The sequence below is a fragment of the Sparus aurata genome, chromosome 11, assembly GCF_900880675.1.
Source record: "Sparus aurata chromosome 11, fSpaAur1.1, whole genome shotgun sequence".
Taxonomy (NCBI): Eukaryota; Metazoa; Chordata; class Actinopteri; order Spariformes; family Sparidae; genus Sparus; species Sparus aurata.
Genome location: NC_044197.1, coordinates 26,482,611 through 26,498,839, shown reverse-complemented (window position 1 = coordinate 26,498,839; position 16,229 = coordinate 26,482,611). Strand labels below are relative to the sequence as shown.

General features: G+C 40.2%; 1 protein-coding gene across 2 annotated transcripts in view; it reads left to right on the top strand.

Moving 5' to 3' along the window:
* LOC115591048 (ephrin type-B receptor 1-like) overlaps positions 1-16,229 on the top strand; it is a 102,435-nt gene that overhangs the window by 44,306 nt on the left and 41,900 nt on the right. For both annotated transcript variants that reach the window (XM_030432668.1, XM_030432667.1), the window contains exons 6-9: positions 5,892-6,047; positions 10,070-10,332; positions 14,145-14,220; positions 15,576-15,700. In XM_030432668.1, coding sequence (XP_030288528.1) covers positions 5,892-6,047; positions 10,070-10,332; positions 14,145-14,220; positions 15,576-15,700 — 620 coding nt within the window. The remainder of the gene's footprint in view (positions 1-5,891; positions 6,048-10,069; positions 10,333-14,144; positions 14,221-15,575; positions 15,701-16,229) is intronic.

The following is a 16,229-nucleotide window of genomic DNA, read 5'->3' as shown; positions in this document are numbered from 1 at the left end:
CTGCAAATATAAGCACTACCGCTGAATACACACAAACACACAAACATAAACTACCCCTGCTGTGGACCCCAACGAAGCTCTAAGAGTTTTTAAAACCTGCAGGCTTTTACACACACACACACACACACACACACACACACACACATGAAAGTGTTTAATAATTGATCAGTGAGCCTGTATGCCAACTTTTGACAATCGTCATCCACATGGTCGCTGTTTGACTCCACACAGCTGGCTAAAGGCACAGAGGGAAACAGAGGGATAATCTTTTTCTTCCTTTTTAACTCTCTGTCTTTCTTTCTCTGTGGCATTGTGTGCATACTGTCCTCTGTCTTACAATTTCTTTTTGATTTTCTTTTCTCTTTTTAGTCTCACATCTGTTCTTACGTTTGTTCCATCTGCATCAGTTCATCCTCAAAGACATTCTCATCTTCGTCCATCCTATCCATTACGGGTTCCTTGAAGTGACGTTCAGTATCTAAAATGTTACATTTTTATAACAAAAGTCCGGCAACACTATTAATCATGGGGTTCTATTCAAACTCCAACTATCTTGCATTGATAAACTTACTTTGAATGATATCGGAGACAGATGACAGCAGTTACATGTATTTATAGGATTACATACAACAGTCCATGCAAATGTACTGCAAAACAACATACACATGTGTATGTAGTGTCAGTGGTACACAGTCCTTAGACAGTTGGACACAAACAAACAGAGAGAGAGAGAGATGACTATACACAGAAAGGGAGCAAGACTTGTTGCCATGGTGACACGCCCCATGTGTATGAGCAAGGTTGTTGAATAAATGACCTTGACAAGCCAGATGTCTATCTGCCTATTCAAGCCATACACACACAGACACACACACAAAGAGGCCCGATCAACTGATAGTCCTGAAGAGACGACTTCAAAGAAACGTGGACATCTGAATATTAAGAAAGTGACAGAGGGAGAAAAATGCAGGGAGAGGGTGACAAATGGAGAACAAGGGGAAACACTGGCACAACTGTAGCTGCAGACAGTTTAGGAGGCAAAATGGCTGTTACATTTCAGGTAGTATGTTTACTTTGCTACAGGTTTAATGGGCAAAAGACTTCAAGCAAGTCAGCATCGCCTGTCTTATTGCTTCTGTGGTCGTCCCATTTAGTCTCAAAATATTTGATCCAGTCAGTTGTGAAGTCTGGTAAAGCCTGTAACATTTAACCCTAACTCTAACCCTAACCTTTCGCAGCTATTTACTCTCTGTTTAGAAAGTATGTTATGGTAGTATTTATCACAAAATGCGACATGACAGGAAATGAGGCGTAAAAAGCTGCAACAAAAGTTTTCGGCTTGTGCTGTCCAATCAGGGATGATGCATTAGAAGACTTTAGGAAAAAAGTGATGTTCTCTTCTGGGTCTGAAAAGTAAAGCAATTGCAGAAGTTCCTTTAACCTGCATTCTGCATTCCAGTTGTTTGAAGAAAGAAGTTGGATTGTATGTAAGCTTATGAGAAAATGACCCTACCTCTCACTTGATTTATTACTTTAGCAAACAGTTTTCTGGAGGCATAGCAATGGTGTCCATATAAATAGTGTTCTCATCTTAGACTTTGACCCTCTCGCATTTTTAGTAGTTGAAAGTTAATTTTAACGTTTTGGTTGCTTAAAAATGTATTGTTCGGCATTCAGTTTGAACGAAAAGATACACTGTTGGTCAGCTTTCCGGTAAGTACATTCTGCCTTTACTTTGCTTGCCAGAATTAGCATCCCTATTAATTTCACATTTAAGTATGGAATTACAGATGCACCTAGCTAACCAAGCTAACTACTTAGCATTAGTCTCGACTCCCCAGCTCTCCAGCTACACCATCTCACACAGATGTGATGATTTCTGTCTCCTGATCTGATGATTATGGCCAAACCTGCATCAAAATGTCAGCCCACCAACCAATGGGTGTTTCACAGTGGCTACGTCCAACTCACACAGTGTATTATTGCAGCTCATGATCGGTGTCTTAACCGCACAGCTTTATTTAAACCTGGAAATAAATTATTAATCAGTTAATTTGCAGTTGTCAATACATTTTCTCTTGGTCTGCAAATTATTTCTACCATCTATTGTTTGTTTCAGCTCTAATCATGATGTTACTGATGTCAGGAAGAAAGCATGCAGATATTCAGTAGATCCCAAACATGTTTGCATATCAACTGACTTGCCTTTACATCCAAAACACAGACATTTACTCTTTAGTTCGCCACACTATAGAAGAACTCCTTCAGCACCACGAGCCAAAAAGAATCCAAACAGCCCCTCTAGAGAGTGAAATAAGTATTCATCTCATTTAAAAAACTCAGACCCACCACCTCCTCCACAGCACACGAAAAGGAGAGGACACTTACGCCTAGCATGCAGTTCACTGGTGTTACATCATGTCTTAGTGGTAAAACACAATGAGCAATATATAAAATAGTCCTTGTTTAATGTGATATAAAGCCAGCTTCATATCTGAGATCTGTCTCCACCAGCTCTGTTCAGCTAGCTCATGCAAAATGTAATATGCAGTAAAAGACGGGGCAAAGAACTGCATCCTCCATTGTAAATCAAGTTAGAAAGAAAGCATCAGCAAAACAAGAAATAACAGTATAACACAATGGAACAGAGCTGCACAAATAGAGAGAGGGGCGAATAAAAACAGTAGTTTCATTGTGTTTCACCTCCCATTCTCGCTTCCTCCATGTATTTCTCTTTGCTCTTGTGTCTTTCAAGGTATTTCTTTGTTTGTTTTGTTGTTTGTTCTTTCTTTTTCTCTCCGCCTGACCCGCAAACCCTTTAACGTTTGATTGAGTGTGGCTCTCTGAGGCTCTCAGCTTGCCAGCATTTTGTCTTATTCACTTGTTTCACTCAAGTCATGTTATCATTCGCAGTCCAGTTTGTCTGGACTCCTCTCTGTCTATCACCATAAGTCTGTGGAACATTTGCATTTCAGTCCTTTGGCATCCAAAGAAATCACGTTGATAAAGTGAACATTCATTACAGCGGAGGAGGGAAAACAAAGTGCTAAAGATAAATCAAAACTGTGAAAAAGTAACATTAAAAAACCTAATTTGTTTGTTTCTCAGGCTTATTGCAGAGCCTTGGTTTCAGTCTAATTTATCATTTCACACCTCTCTGTTTCATAGTCAGCCCCCAACAAAAAGTACGTCCTGTCAGTCACACAGTTAGTTGTAGTAGTTCAGTAGTAGTTAACTCCTGACAAACTCGGAAATGTGTAAGTGCTAACCTGAGCTACGATCAAGATTCATTGAAGAGGGGACTTCTACCAACTCAAAAATAAGGGGCAAGCATTCTAGCTTAAAATATGATAATATAAACTCTTCCTGTACCTGATTAGATGAAGAGTTGCTGAGTCGTTCTTCAGCTAGAAACTGATTGCAGCTGCTCTGAAAGCTTTTTTTTTTGGTACTGTTTATTAGCTGCAAAATTATCGCTACAATTTTGGCAAGGATTTTCCTTGAAAACATCTCATGAGACCCTCTGAGTAAGAGGTTTGATAATTAACAACACATTACCAGTCAACCTGAGGTTGACTGCTTAGGGGGGCAGATGGGCCTCAGTATGCATGTTTGTGTGTGGCAGGGGTGCTAACCCTAGCAATGACTGTATTACGGAACAGAGTTAGCAGAGCTTCTAACAGTCTACCCTCTGTCAACAGATTCAGGCTGGGTGTCTATAAAAAAACGCATAAAAGTATTTTGGCCTGAATTCTAGATGTTTGAGGTAGATATCCGCATGTCATTTGTTCTCTCCATATTCACTGAACCACTGAACCATCCATAATAACACCCCAGTACCTGCATCACCAATCACAGCAATGCAGCCATTATAAATGAATTTCTGGCTCACACAATCCCACAAATTAAATATCAAAACCAAGTTTCGCCCAGGGCCATTTTTTTCATTACCTTTTTTTTGGACTGAACATAAAATCGAAAGTCCAAAAAACAAACTTTTCGTGTCATGTCCATAAACAAATATATATATACATATATATATATATATATATATATATATATATATATATATATATATATATATATATATATATATATATGTATATATATATATATATATATATATATATATACGTATATATTTTTTCTTAATTAAGTATGGAAGGGACCAAAGATACATGGATTAAAGTGGTTGGTCCATCTTTGGTTTACATGGATAATGCAAGGCAAGTTTATTTGTATAGCACAATTCAGACACAAGGCAACTCAAAGTGCTTTAAAGGGGCATGCAAATAACATTAAAAGAAATTAAAAATTGAATTTAAAATAGATTTAAAAACAAGTAAGAAGATGTCAAGAAACAAAACTTTAAAACAAGTTAAGAAATAGGGAAGTAGGCTGAAATATAAAAAAGTTGAAAAAAGACAGGACTAGAAACTAAAAGTCACAGTGAAGGCTCATATTGCGCAGACAGCTGTCTTTATTTTGATTATCATCAACTTTACCTCACCTGATCTCCTCTACTCTGCTCTCTGTGTGTGCAGGAGTCCCCAACCTTGGTAAAACAAAGAGAGCAGAGGGGAAGAGAGAAACTAGCATAACTGTAAATGACAGACGATAAGCAGTAAAGCCTCAAAATGATCTGACATGAAACCAATGTACACAATTAGATTAAAAACTATAGCCAAATGCAGTGATGGGGGAAACGCTGCCGATGAGTTAGGCTGGCCTTTGTTTGTGTTAAAAAGGGGCAGGGATGTAGTTTTAACTGAATTGCAGAACAGTGTCTCACATTATACCCTTATTTTTCTCAAAGAGCTGCTGAAATGTCGATGGATGTACATTTTAACTAAGGCCGTGATTCTGTTGTGTGACATTATGTTCAGGCAAAGGTCAAGCTTTATTGCTATTAAAAATGCATGCTTAAAATTAAAAATGCAACACTGCTTTCAGGAAAAAGGGACAAGGATACATAAATCTTTGGGAATATAGAGTGCGGGTTAGTGTGAATGGCTAGTTCTGAGGGAGTGGAGTACTGTTGTTTTTTTGTCGAACTGCATGAAGCTTTCCTTGATTCCCCCTGGAATTAACTGGGAAAATATGCTACAACACACAGTTATAACTAATCTGTTTGACGTCTGGGAGGTTTGTTAGGTTATTTTGTAACAGATGGGTATTAAATGCACAGCATGCTGTACTTTCTTATATTTAAGGCTGCAGAGGGACTCATACAAGACCTGCTAGGGCACAGGCATTTAATTAAATGAGAAGGAGGGCCTTCATAAGGCCTGTTGAGAAGGGAGTGATGAGAGACAGGAGTGCTCCATCACAAGAGAAGCGACTCAAAACTTGTTTAAGTGCTACAGAAGCATCTACTACACACTGACTCCCATCACGAGGCTTGTCAGTGCAAGTTATTAAACCACAGTCAAGCTGAATAACAAGCATGTACTGTATATTCAGCACAAGCAGGGAGTGTCTTCTTTAAGAATTCATATATGTGTTTCATGTCATAAAGGACGATTAATATTTATGGACAGAAACATGTCTGACCCAGATGAGGGAACCAGAGAAATGAAGTAATATCTGCCCCACAGATAATCAGTCTGAGTTTGTGAACATACAAAAAAATGTTTTTTCTGCATCGAGTCTGAGCGAGATAATGTGCTGCTATCCCTAGAAAATCCCCCTCTGTGCTTTGTCAACCTCTTACCACCCAAAATAACTCCATCAGTACAGCGTCTTTCTAAAACAAAGTTTACCAAATGTGTTGCACTAAAGACAAACAAAAGGCGCACAAACAACTCATATTTGTGGTGTTTGTTCATGTTCAGGCGGCAGAGTTGTGTATTGTTTTTATATGTCCCCCCCTTCTCTCTTTTTCCCTTCAGCTTGCCCGCAGGGCACCTTCAAGTCATTCCAGGGGGCAGGATTATGTCAGCAATGTCCGCTCAACAGTCGCTCCACCATCGAGGCCGCCACCCTGTGTGGTTGTCGGAACGGCTACTACCGCGGAGACATGGACAAACCGGAGGACGTGTGCACGAGTGAGTCAGTCTCTTTATGTCAGACAAATACAAAACACAGAAATACATAAACCTTTAAGTAGCGTAGCTGAGTGCGATCGTGCCACAGGGCGACTGTGACATAATCCAAGACGGATTTTTGGACTGAAGTTACCATTCGCTGACATATTACAGCATATCAGTGGTTGACATCCAATATCTCATCATTGAATTAAAGGCCAATATCTGCTTTGATGTATCATTCCAGCCCCTAATTTTATGCACCTCATTCAGAGCGAGTGTGCCGCAATGTTCCCGTCCTTGTTTGGGGATTTGGGGAGCAGTAAGTAATAACACTGCCACATTCCTCAGGCTTTCCATTGGAGTGAATATGTGTTTAGTGTGTTGAAGAGGCTATATTGCTATGCAAGACGAGGCGCAGAGTTTGAAAAACGCTGCCTCTCAGTTCCACAGAGAGATGGTGTAAGTAGGTTGAGACATGAATCATTTGGACTGTTTCTGCAGCAAGTCTCAAATACTCTCTCCCTCTCTGTGTGTGTATGTGTGTGTGTGTGTGTGTGCGTGCACATACTGGTGACCTGGATACAACACCATGATTTTGGGGCTATAAAAATGTTAGTTTCATTCATGGGTGTGTCTTTATTTTGCTGTTATAAATTCATGAATGAATTTGCAACATTCTGCCAGAAAAAACAAATAGATCAGCCTCAACTGTGAAAGGTCTAATAGGATGGAAGCTCCACTGTGGATTTGGACTTGGCTCTGACCCATAGAGGTTTAGATACAGGACCTCTGGGGATGTGCTGTGGTGTCTGGCACCAGGGCGTTGGCAGTGTCCTGCGGGGTAGGGGCGGGGCCTCCATTGAACGGATGGGTTCTGGCACGCACCATGGATACCTGATTGGATTTGGATTTGGATTTGGATCTGGGGAATTTTCAAGGGAACACCTTGAGCTCTTTGTCACTATCATCTGGCCATTCCTGAGCTGAATTTGTGGTGTGGCACTGCTATTAGGTAGTGTCGTCGTCACCATGTCTACTTGGTCAACAACGATATTTGTTTTACAGCTTAAGAAGTAGGAGAGGTTTTTTTTTTTTTTTCTCAAACTGTAAAGTAACAGCTCATCCTTCAATATTACACAAATATTCAAAATCAACACATATGAGGAAGGGTATAAAAATCTTGAGTAAATGCTCTGTGTTACGTTCCACGACTGGTACTAGCTTTTAAAAGTAGTTTATCTTTTGATTTTATGCCAAAATTACTAATCCAGTAGTTGATCTGCTTTGATTTCACACATCGTTCTCTCACCCTGTCTGCATAAACCAAACCAAATGGTCAAATTGAATTAAGCAACAGTTGAGGTGTGAAAGTAGTCTGAAACGCAAAATCAATGTTGCTGTAAAACTGTGACATAGTGATTTATTAAAACATCCATAGAGGCAACATAAAAGTGTCTCGCCCATAGATGTAATTCAGAATTGAAGCTCATTTAAGTTTCACACTAGAAACTCACTTGGTATCACAATCGAACTGAATCACTGCTCATCATCTTTTGCAGAATATTTCAGAGGGAAAACATGATTTTGCCACATTCGTTGCGGAACAGTTCGTGGGGTTAACTTCTTCTGACAGCAGAGAGAGTACATGAAATGCCTCACCTCAAAACGCGGCAGCAAACTCTCAAATTGATGCTGACTGAAGAAAAAGCAACTTCCCCAGTGAAAAGGTGTCAGGTGTCAACCTACTCAGCCTACACAGCTTTGTGCATTACCTTGGTACTTCCAATTCAAGGACAAAAACGAGTGGAGTTTTGTTCACAACACAACAGCAATGAAAAAGAAGAGTGAATCTCTGAAAACCGCGGAATGGATCTTTGATATGTGAAGGAGCTTCAGTGTATTCTTATTTGGTATGAACTCAATCACATATAAAATCAGATCGGTGAAATGGAAGAGTGAGCGTGCAGTGTGTGGATAGTCGGCTGACAGAAAATCATTCTCACAGCATGCCTCATGGGCTGCATAGGTACGGAGGAGGAGGTGTGTGTGTGTGTGTGTGTGTGTGTAGTGTTTGTGTGTGTGGGTTTCTTTGGGAGTGTTATTTTTGTGTACGGGTCAGATTTTACTGCGTAAGCCGCTTACAGTACATTGTAGCAGTACAGAGTGGTTTCAGACTGCAGTACAGTTCAGTCTCTGAAGTGCTGAAACGGTTTTTGTTATTGCAGCAAAATGGTGATTTTTTTTTAATGTTTTTTTATATTTTTACATTGGAACGTGTCTTTCCTGTGAACTCGATGCGATATTTCTGACAGCTTAAAAGAATTTGTATTTGTGCTATTCAGATCAAAAGTGAGATTGGGGGAAATATCTGTGTCAACGCTCCGCGTGCGCCTGTGTGTATAATTATGAATGCACAGTTTCTGACGGGTCCGCGCTCTCAGCAGGAATGTTTATAAGATGGTGCGACTTAGATTTTCAACCCCCTACTGATTGTTAGCACTTTGATTCTTCGGCGTGGGTGTCTCAGAGTGTCTCTTTGACAAATACACACATACACATATTCCACAGGGCCGTCTCAAAGGTTTCTTGTGACTCTGTGATTTAGCATATGCCAAGGTTGAACATCCATTTCATTTCAACTGCTCTTGTTCCAACATGTCGTGCCAGTGTGTCGGTGCGTGTCGCGGGTCTTGTGATGTGTGCAAACAGTCAAGGAGAAGTGAACCCGCAAGGTTTAACCTTGTGAAAAACTCTGGGTGTGTGTTTAAGACTCAATATAACACCCTAGAATACCAGAGTTTCTCTTCCGATCAAAGAGATGAGCTGACAGAAAAGAGAGAGAACTGGCAAGAGAGAAACTGGCTGACTGACTGACTGACTGACTGACTGAAGAGTGACAGACAAAAGAGATTCTCTGGCTGCTGGTGAGCTGTCAGGTCACCTTCTGTCTGTTATACACAGGGTTGGCTGAAGCCCAAACTCTCTACATCTGCACCAGAAATACTGGCTGGCAACTACAATTGGCAACTTTGCCCATAGGCAGCCTCGAAATGGCAGACACAAATGTCCGTGTTTGACAGGTTCTTGTCAGTAAAGTAAAAGGGAAGTAATCATTCTCATATTCGCTGGCCGGTGGGCAGAAAAGTCCTGTTTTTTTTCACAAAAGAGTACTCACTCTGAGATATGTGTCCATACCATACCGTAGAACGTAATCTGTGCAAATAAGATGAATAAAAGGTTCCTAATATACTCCAGACGGTATGAGACAGGATGTTCTTTTCTGTTGCACATCCTGTAAGAGGTATTCAGTTTTGTCGAATTCATCTTGCACTTAAAAATAGTGCAGCTAATGATTTTTATGTCTGCCAGAGAGGTTTTGTTTCATCATCATACATATTTCCTTATATTAATTTCATTTATTAACTTAATGTTAATTTTCTCCTTTAGCAGCCCCAGTTTGAAGATGTATTTCTATACCTAGTCTTGAGCCGTGGGACACAGACTGTACTGTACTGTTCGTGTCACTGAAGGGTCCGACCTGCTTGTAGAAAAGATTGGGTAACAAGACAGTGATACTCCAGCTTCTGTGCAAACAGATGAATCACTTCATTTGATATTGTACACTCCCATCATACATTTACATTAATGACAATGTGAGACTTCTTTGCCTGCTAGTTGCTGTAATGTTATAACAAGTGAAACCTTTTCAAGTCATAGCTTATTGCCAACACTCAGTGCTGTCTGCTTACCCAACAGCTTGCTTAGCTATAAAGTAAGCGACATCCTGAAAATCATTTATCCATATGTAAGCCATTAGTAGGAACGGCTTAATAAAAAAATAAAAATAAATGAGTTTCCCGTAATGAAGTCTGATTGCATCCAGGTGTGGAGGAGTGATTAGCATAACAGACTCTGGATTTACCTGATTGATATCTGCAGCACATTTGTGCGGACAGTTACTGTGTTGCTGTGAGCAAACAGACACTGGAAACGATTATATCTCACTTTGAATCCTTTCACCTCCAATCGTCTTTCTCTAGGTGTCCCTTCAGCTCCTCGCAATGTGGTCTCGGTCGTCAACCAGACGACGCTGCTGCTGGAGTGGAATTCACCGCGTGAGACCGGGCACCGTGACGACCTGTCGTACAATGTCTTATGCCGCCGGTGCCACAGCAGCGAGCGCAGAGCGTGTCAGCCGTGTGACGACAGCGTGGCATTTGTTCCAGGAAAGAGAGGGTTAAAGGAAACGAGGGTGGAGATCAGCAAGCTGCGAGCTCACACATCGTACACCTTTGAAATACAGGTCAGTCCAGTGAGCAGAGAGAAGTGGCTTATTTTTGTTCAGCACTGTTTAAGAATTAAATCTTAGTTAAATAGTTTTTGAACATCACACAGTTAACTGCCATCAAGCTTGAAAGGTTTTCTCTGAAAAGTCTTTTTGTAGTTAAGTCGGAATTCACATCAGGTGCGATGAACACAGCGACCCAGAACCACCGCATCATAATCAAAGACCTTTAAGAAACTTCTGAATCCTTCCTGAAGCATGATTCACTTTGTTCTGTTGATCTGTAGACAAACATGAATACACTCAACATTCTTTATAACTCTGTTGCCTCTTCAAAGCACAGTATTTGCAAAGTGACTTCCATTATGCTTGATGTCAGTGGAATTCATTGTGACAGCTGTGAATCCAGCATATACAGCTCTATGAAGAAAGCAAGTAAAACAACTTTACAGAGCAACCTTTCAAGGCTTTAAGCGAGGATTTTTTGTTGCTGATATTGATCGTATAATTGTTTTAATTCATCACACCACTAGTGACGCAATGTTGAAGAAAGTCATTTCGTCTTTAACACAATTCTCGAACTTTGTGGAAGTTCAAAGTAGTTTAACTTTCAAGGGGTTGTTCAACCCTTAACCAGAGTTGCTATTTATCCACCTATATTGCAATATTATGGAGATATCAGAGATGCCTGTCTGTAAATATGATGGAACTAGATATACACTCAGCTCGTTATGTTTAAAGCATGACCTAGCTACTTTAGATACTCCACAGACCATGTTGTGAGCAGTTTCATATAGGAATTATTTTCTATTTATGCATATTAGAGGCTAGCTGATAGCTATCTAATGTTAAAGCTCAGCTGAGGAGGACACCATCAATGTTTACATGTCACAAGTGTCTCGCTGAGCGGATGCGTGCTTCCTTCTGTGCAGTGATACGGCTGGCGCTCTGAACACTACAAGATGACTGCCACCCAGTTCCATCACACTGAGACGGCAGACATCTTTTCAGCCCTCACACTTGAACAATCCAGATTGACGAATAGCAGATAGCAGAGAAAAAATATCTGTCTTTGATCTTTTTGGCTGCACTCCCCCTTTAAGCTGAAATCATCAAAACTGTACTAAACATACACTTAAGACAACCTTGGTGCTGAATGTGCTGTCGACTCCTGTTTCAGTATGCAAATAGCTGTCTGATTCACTGTGATGTTCAAGGATACTGAGGCTACATAGATTCTTCCTGACATAGGGGCTTTTATGCACAATTTGCTGTTATATCATGTTCTCCACACCACAAGGCCACCGTGATGTCTAGAACGAAGGTGAACCTTCAATCTTATGCCATCGGCTTCCTTTACCATCGAGGCCACGTGCCTTAAATCAAGGTGACCTGCATTGTAATGTTACAGGGAACGAAGCATGTTACTTCTTTTCCCTCATGAAGTCCTGGATTGATAAAACCCATCTAGTCTTCATTTTCTAAATGTGGCCAAAACTCTCCTGTAGGTTTAAAGCCAAGTTGACCATATTGATAACCAATAGGATTTTTGCAGGAATACAACATAATATATTATTCTTCCCCAGATCGACTCAGTAGTTTAGCATGCGCATTTGAGTTGATCTATTTTGAAAGTAGTCTGTAGTGGGACAGATGGAACAATAATTATGTATGAATTAATTACTAAAACATTGACATGGTTATGATGTGTTGATTGTGAAAGTATTGACTATAATTCGATGTGTTTACTGAAGGCAGCTATCTTCACAGAGCTGAATATCCATTGAGGTATCCCTAATTTGTCTAATTATTTCCTGAATTAAATTATCCAAATGAAAGCACAGACAAAATTTCATTTTAAAGATCTAACAAAGTTTGTTTTTCATAGAAGGGTTATCTGTGTCTATTAAATAGTCACTGGTGAAATGTAGAAAACCTTTCTAAAATGTCTGTCTTTTTAATCCTCAGAAACTCAAGGAAAGGAAAAACACAAAATAAAAAGTGAAATGAAAATGAAACAAACATAACAATATAAAATTAGAGCTTGAAGTAAGCCATGAAGCTAGCCTCACTAATTACCACACCTTTGTTAAATGATTTGTTATGACTAAAGATGCTGTTTCAACCGTCAGAATGATTAACTGAGCCCATGACAAACAATATGTGACAGCTAATTAGGTGGTCTGTAAAATGCACCGGGAGCCCGTTCGTGTCTTTGTGTTGGCGAGATGAGAAAGACGGTGAGACCTTGCAGTTTCAAGAACACATTGGCTCTGGCAGCAGTGCTTCTACACTGAAATGAAAACCTTCTCAGTGTAGCTGATAATTGACTCTTTGTTCATTCCCTCCCCTGAACAGTGATTTTACTATCACAGCTCAGCAACCGGTACTCTGCACGGCAGGTCTGTTCAGCTTTGGATTTCTTATCATGCCAAAGCAAAGTGACTGTAGTAAGAGTGATAACTCCTTTTATGAATTTTTGTGAGGGTGTTATACTTATTTACCCTTTCCAAATCTACAAATACAAGAGCACAAGTGTAAGGAATTGATCAACCACTGTATTTATAAGCTTTACTGTCAAATGCAGTAGTTAGCATATCTAGCTAACTAGCTTTTGGGCTATGGTAATAAGCTAACCCTGTTTTACTTCAAAAGTAGTATTTCATGTTTTATATTATTCAACTATTACTTGGGGATACAGCCACCTAAAATAACCCCTCATTAATGACATATCCTTTGTGCACTATCTCCCTACTTTGTGTCCTGCGTGCTACTTTGTCAGAGTGTAGCAAAGCGTTAGCAGCTCTTTAAACTCTGGCTACCCCGACTAGTTTTCCAAACTCATCGGTTAGCTCTCTTTCTTAAAACCTTTTCTCTTGTATTTTTGTACTTCTATGGTGCAATTGATAAGAACTAGCCACCTGATGTATTTATATTTCAAACAGTAACCGCTAACTGCTGCTAACTTTGGATGCTGTCAGCTAGTAAGCTCAGTTAAACGTGACGCTAACAGTGGTGTTTACTGACCCTGTGCGAACTAAGAGCTCGGAACACCAAGGTACAAGGTGACTACAGGTTAGCTTGGTAGCATGCCACCCTTAGTAGGCAACGTATCTCTGCAACACAATCCAAAGACATGCTTAACATAACACGAAACACTTAAGCCCATTTCTTCACATTCTGTTGATAATTCTAATATTTAAGTGTTATAACCCAAATTTTCTTGCTCGTGTCACCTTTTAATATAGCGTCGAAATAATAAAATCCAACCTTTGTTGTTTAAGTGTGTAAGCTAAGCAGCTAAACTCTTAGTAACTTGAACTCGTAATTTTCCTAATAATACTTAATATCACAGAACTAACTATGTAGCTCTTTACTGAGATACAAGAATGCTGATGCTTTATTTCCATATCTTTGGTGAAGCTGCCTTGGACATGTAGCCTAGCTTTAGCCTCATCCTTTTAGCACAATATGGTATGTAGCCTTTGAGTGTATATTTAAGATCCATTTACAGGGTCTTCTCATGAATGAGTTGTCTGGGAACACTCAAAAGTCAAGCCAAAAGTTTTATACCTACTCATAGACCTTGTTTTAGCGTAATCAGCTAGCTAGCTACATTTCAGTTGGCTAGAGTTGAGAAGCTGCCTTTTGCATTTTTTTTTCCTGAAATCAAGTGTCCATTATTTCAGGATTTATTACACATTTTGAGGGTTTATCCTCCTGCCTTTAAACTGCATGTGCCGTGCGAGATCAGAAGGCGTGCAGGCCTAGCAGCAGTAGCAAATGCCTGCAAAGAAGAATAGGTGACCATTGAACTTTGTGCTCTACAGGCCGTCAACGGAGTCTCCAACAAGAGTCCTTATCCCGCCCAGCAACTGTCAATCAACATTACAACCAATCAGGCCGGTGAGTGGGGAGTGCAAAGCCTGTGTGCGTGTGTGTGTGTGTGTGCATGTGCAAGCATCTGTGTGTATGTGTGTAAGCATACCCCGGGGCACAGTGGATTATGCTGGCTAGGGGGATAAAGGAAATTGAGCTACAGCCTTTTAATTCATAAAACATGTTATAAGCTTGTCATCTCTCTCCCTCTGTCTCCTTTTCTCTCCCCCCTTCACTGTCTTTCCTGCACATCCACAGCTTTCATCCTGTTTTCCTCTTTTCCCCCTGCCGCTGCCTCAGTTCTTTTCTTCTCGCCTTTATCCCCTGTCCCTGCCCTCCTCTCTCGGTCCCCCTCTCGCAGCCTCTGACAGTGTAATTCTTAGAGACTATAAAGTGAGCTGAGTTACTGCTCCATCAATACTTTATGGAGACAGACACAAGTGATATTTCCACCGTTACCCAAATTTAGATTTAAAAGCTGCTCTGCTCTGATGGAAAACACATCATTTACCTCATCTGCGCCAACCCCGGCTCATTCCTAATCGAAACATGATCCATTGTCACCCCGCTGCTTTCTGAGCGCATTTGTTACTGCTGTCGGATGGAAAAAACTCTCTTATCCTGAAATCTTTTAGGACTCAACAGAAACTGATTTATTTTCAGGTTGACTGCACGGAGGCGGGGGGGTTAAATTATGCAATAGGTTTTAACGTACTTCATGGGCCCTTAGGATATGAAAGTCACTCGACATATAGAGAACCCTGTAAAATGTCAATGGTGGCAATATTAAAAAAGACTGTGAGGTTTTCAGGCGACAGCTCGCTCACGCTGTCAAATTATGACTACAGAAGATGCATGTGGCTCATGAGGTATCACCACAGCATTTACTGAGGATTATGGCAGTCCCATGATATTTCTTGAGACTCTGCTGTGTCAGATGGATACATCCTCTATCTCAATATAACTTAGATCAATTTGAGAGTTGTTACTGGTGCAGCGTCAATCTTCATGTCTTGATTTTCTCCTCCCTTCACTGTATGCTATCAAGTTAAGTACAAATGTGATGAAAACCATCTCATAAAAAGATCCCAGAGGCAAAAACCATGAAATATATTATAGCCAACAGCTTCTAGTTACTAAAATTATGGGTAAAAATGCATTACAGGCATAACTCTTGTTTTCCCATCAGTGACAAGTGCAGTAATTTGTTTTCATGAGCCTGGATGAGGAAACATTTTCCTCCTTCGGGTGTAAATAATCCTTGGCAATATGTCATTACATTACACACTATATTTCCATATTTATGGTGTTTAAGCATGCTGGAGAATCTTTTAACTGCCTAATTGATTGTGCATATTTTTGTGTGTATGTGTTTTTAACAGCTCCCTCAGTAGTTCCCATAATGCATCAAGTGAGCTCAACGAGCCGCAGTTTCTCGTTGTCATGGCCACCGCCTGAACAGCCCAACGGAATTATCCTTGACTACGAGATACGATACTATGACAAGGTAGTGTGATGATAAATGTCTGTGAGTGTCTCTGTGTGCCTTTTGGTGTTATGGTCACAGCCAGTAATCTGTTAGAGTTTATAAAACGGGCGAATCCATATCAACTTCATCTAAGTCATCTATTACCAGGACTGCTACTGAGAAGCTGCGTCCGTGTCACAGATACTTAAATACTTGAGCTCATTAATAACGTAAATCAAAGAGGAAAAAACTATTGCTGGTATGTTTATTAACAAAGTGTCTGTCTACACCATCTTCATGAGGACCATAAGAATGATTTCAGATGGTGAAGGAACACGTTTACATTTACACAGTTTACATTTACGAACACTCACATTGGCATCCCAGCACACAGAGGTTTGTGTGAGATGAGAGATTTAGATTTAGGTGAGAGCAGCCATAGAAAAATCTCATATATGTGGTGAGACAATCTTTCTGCACCTCAAAGGGCAGGAGCATTGTCCATGCAAGTATGCAAACGCAAATGGCACGCAGATGCTTCAAGCTACGCAAGATCGGTTTTATGCTA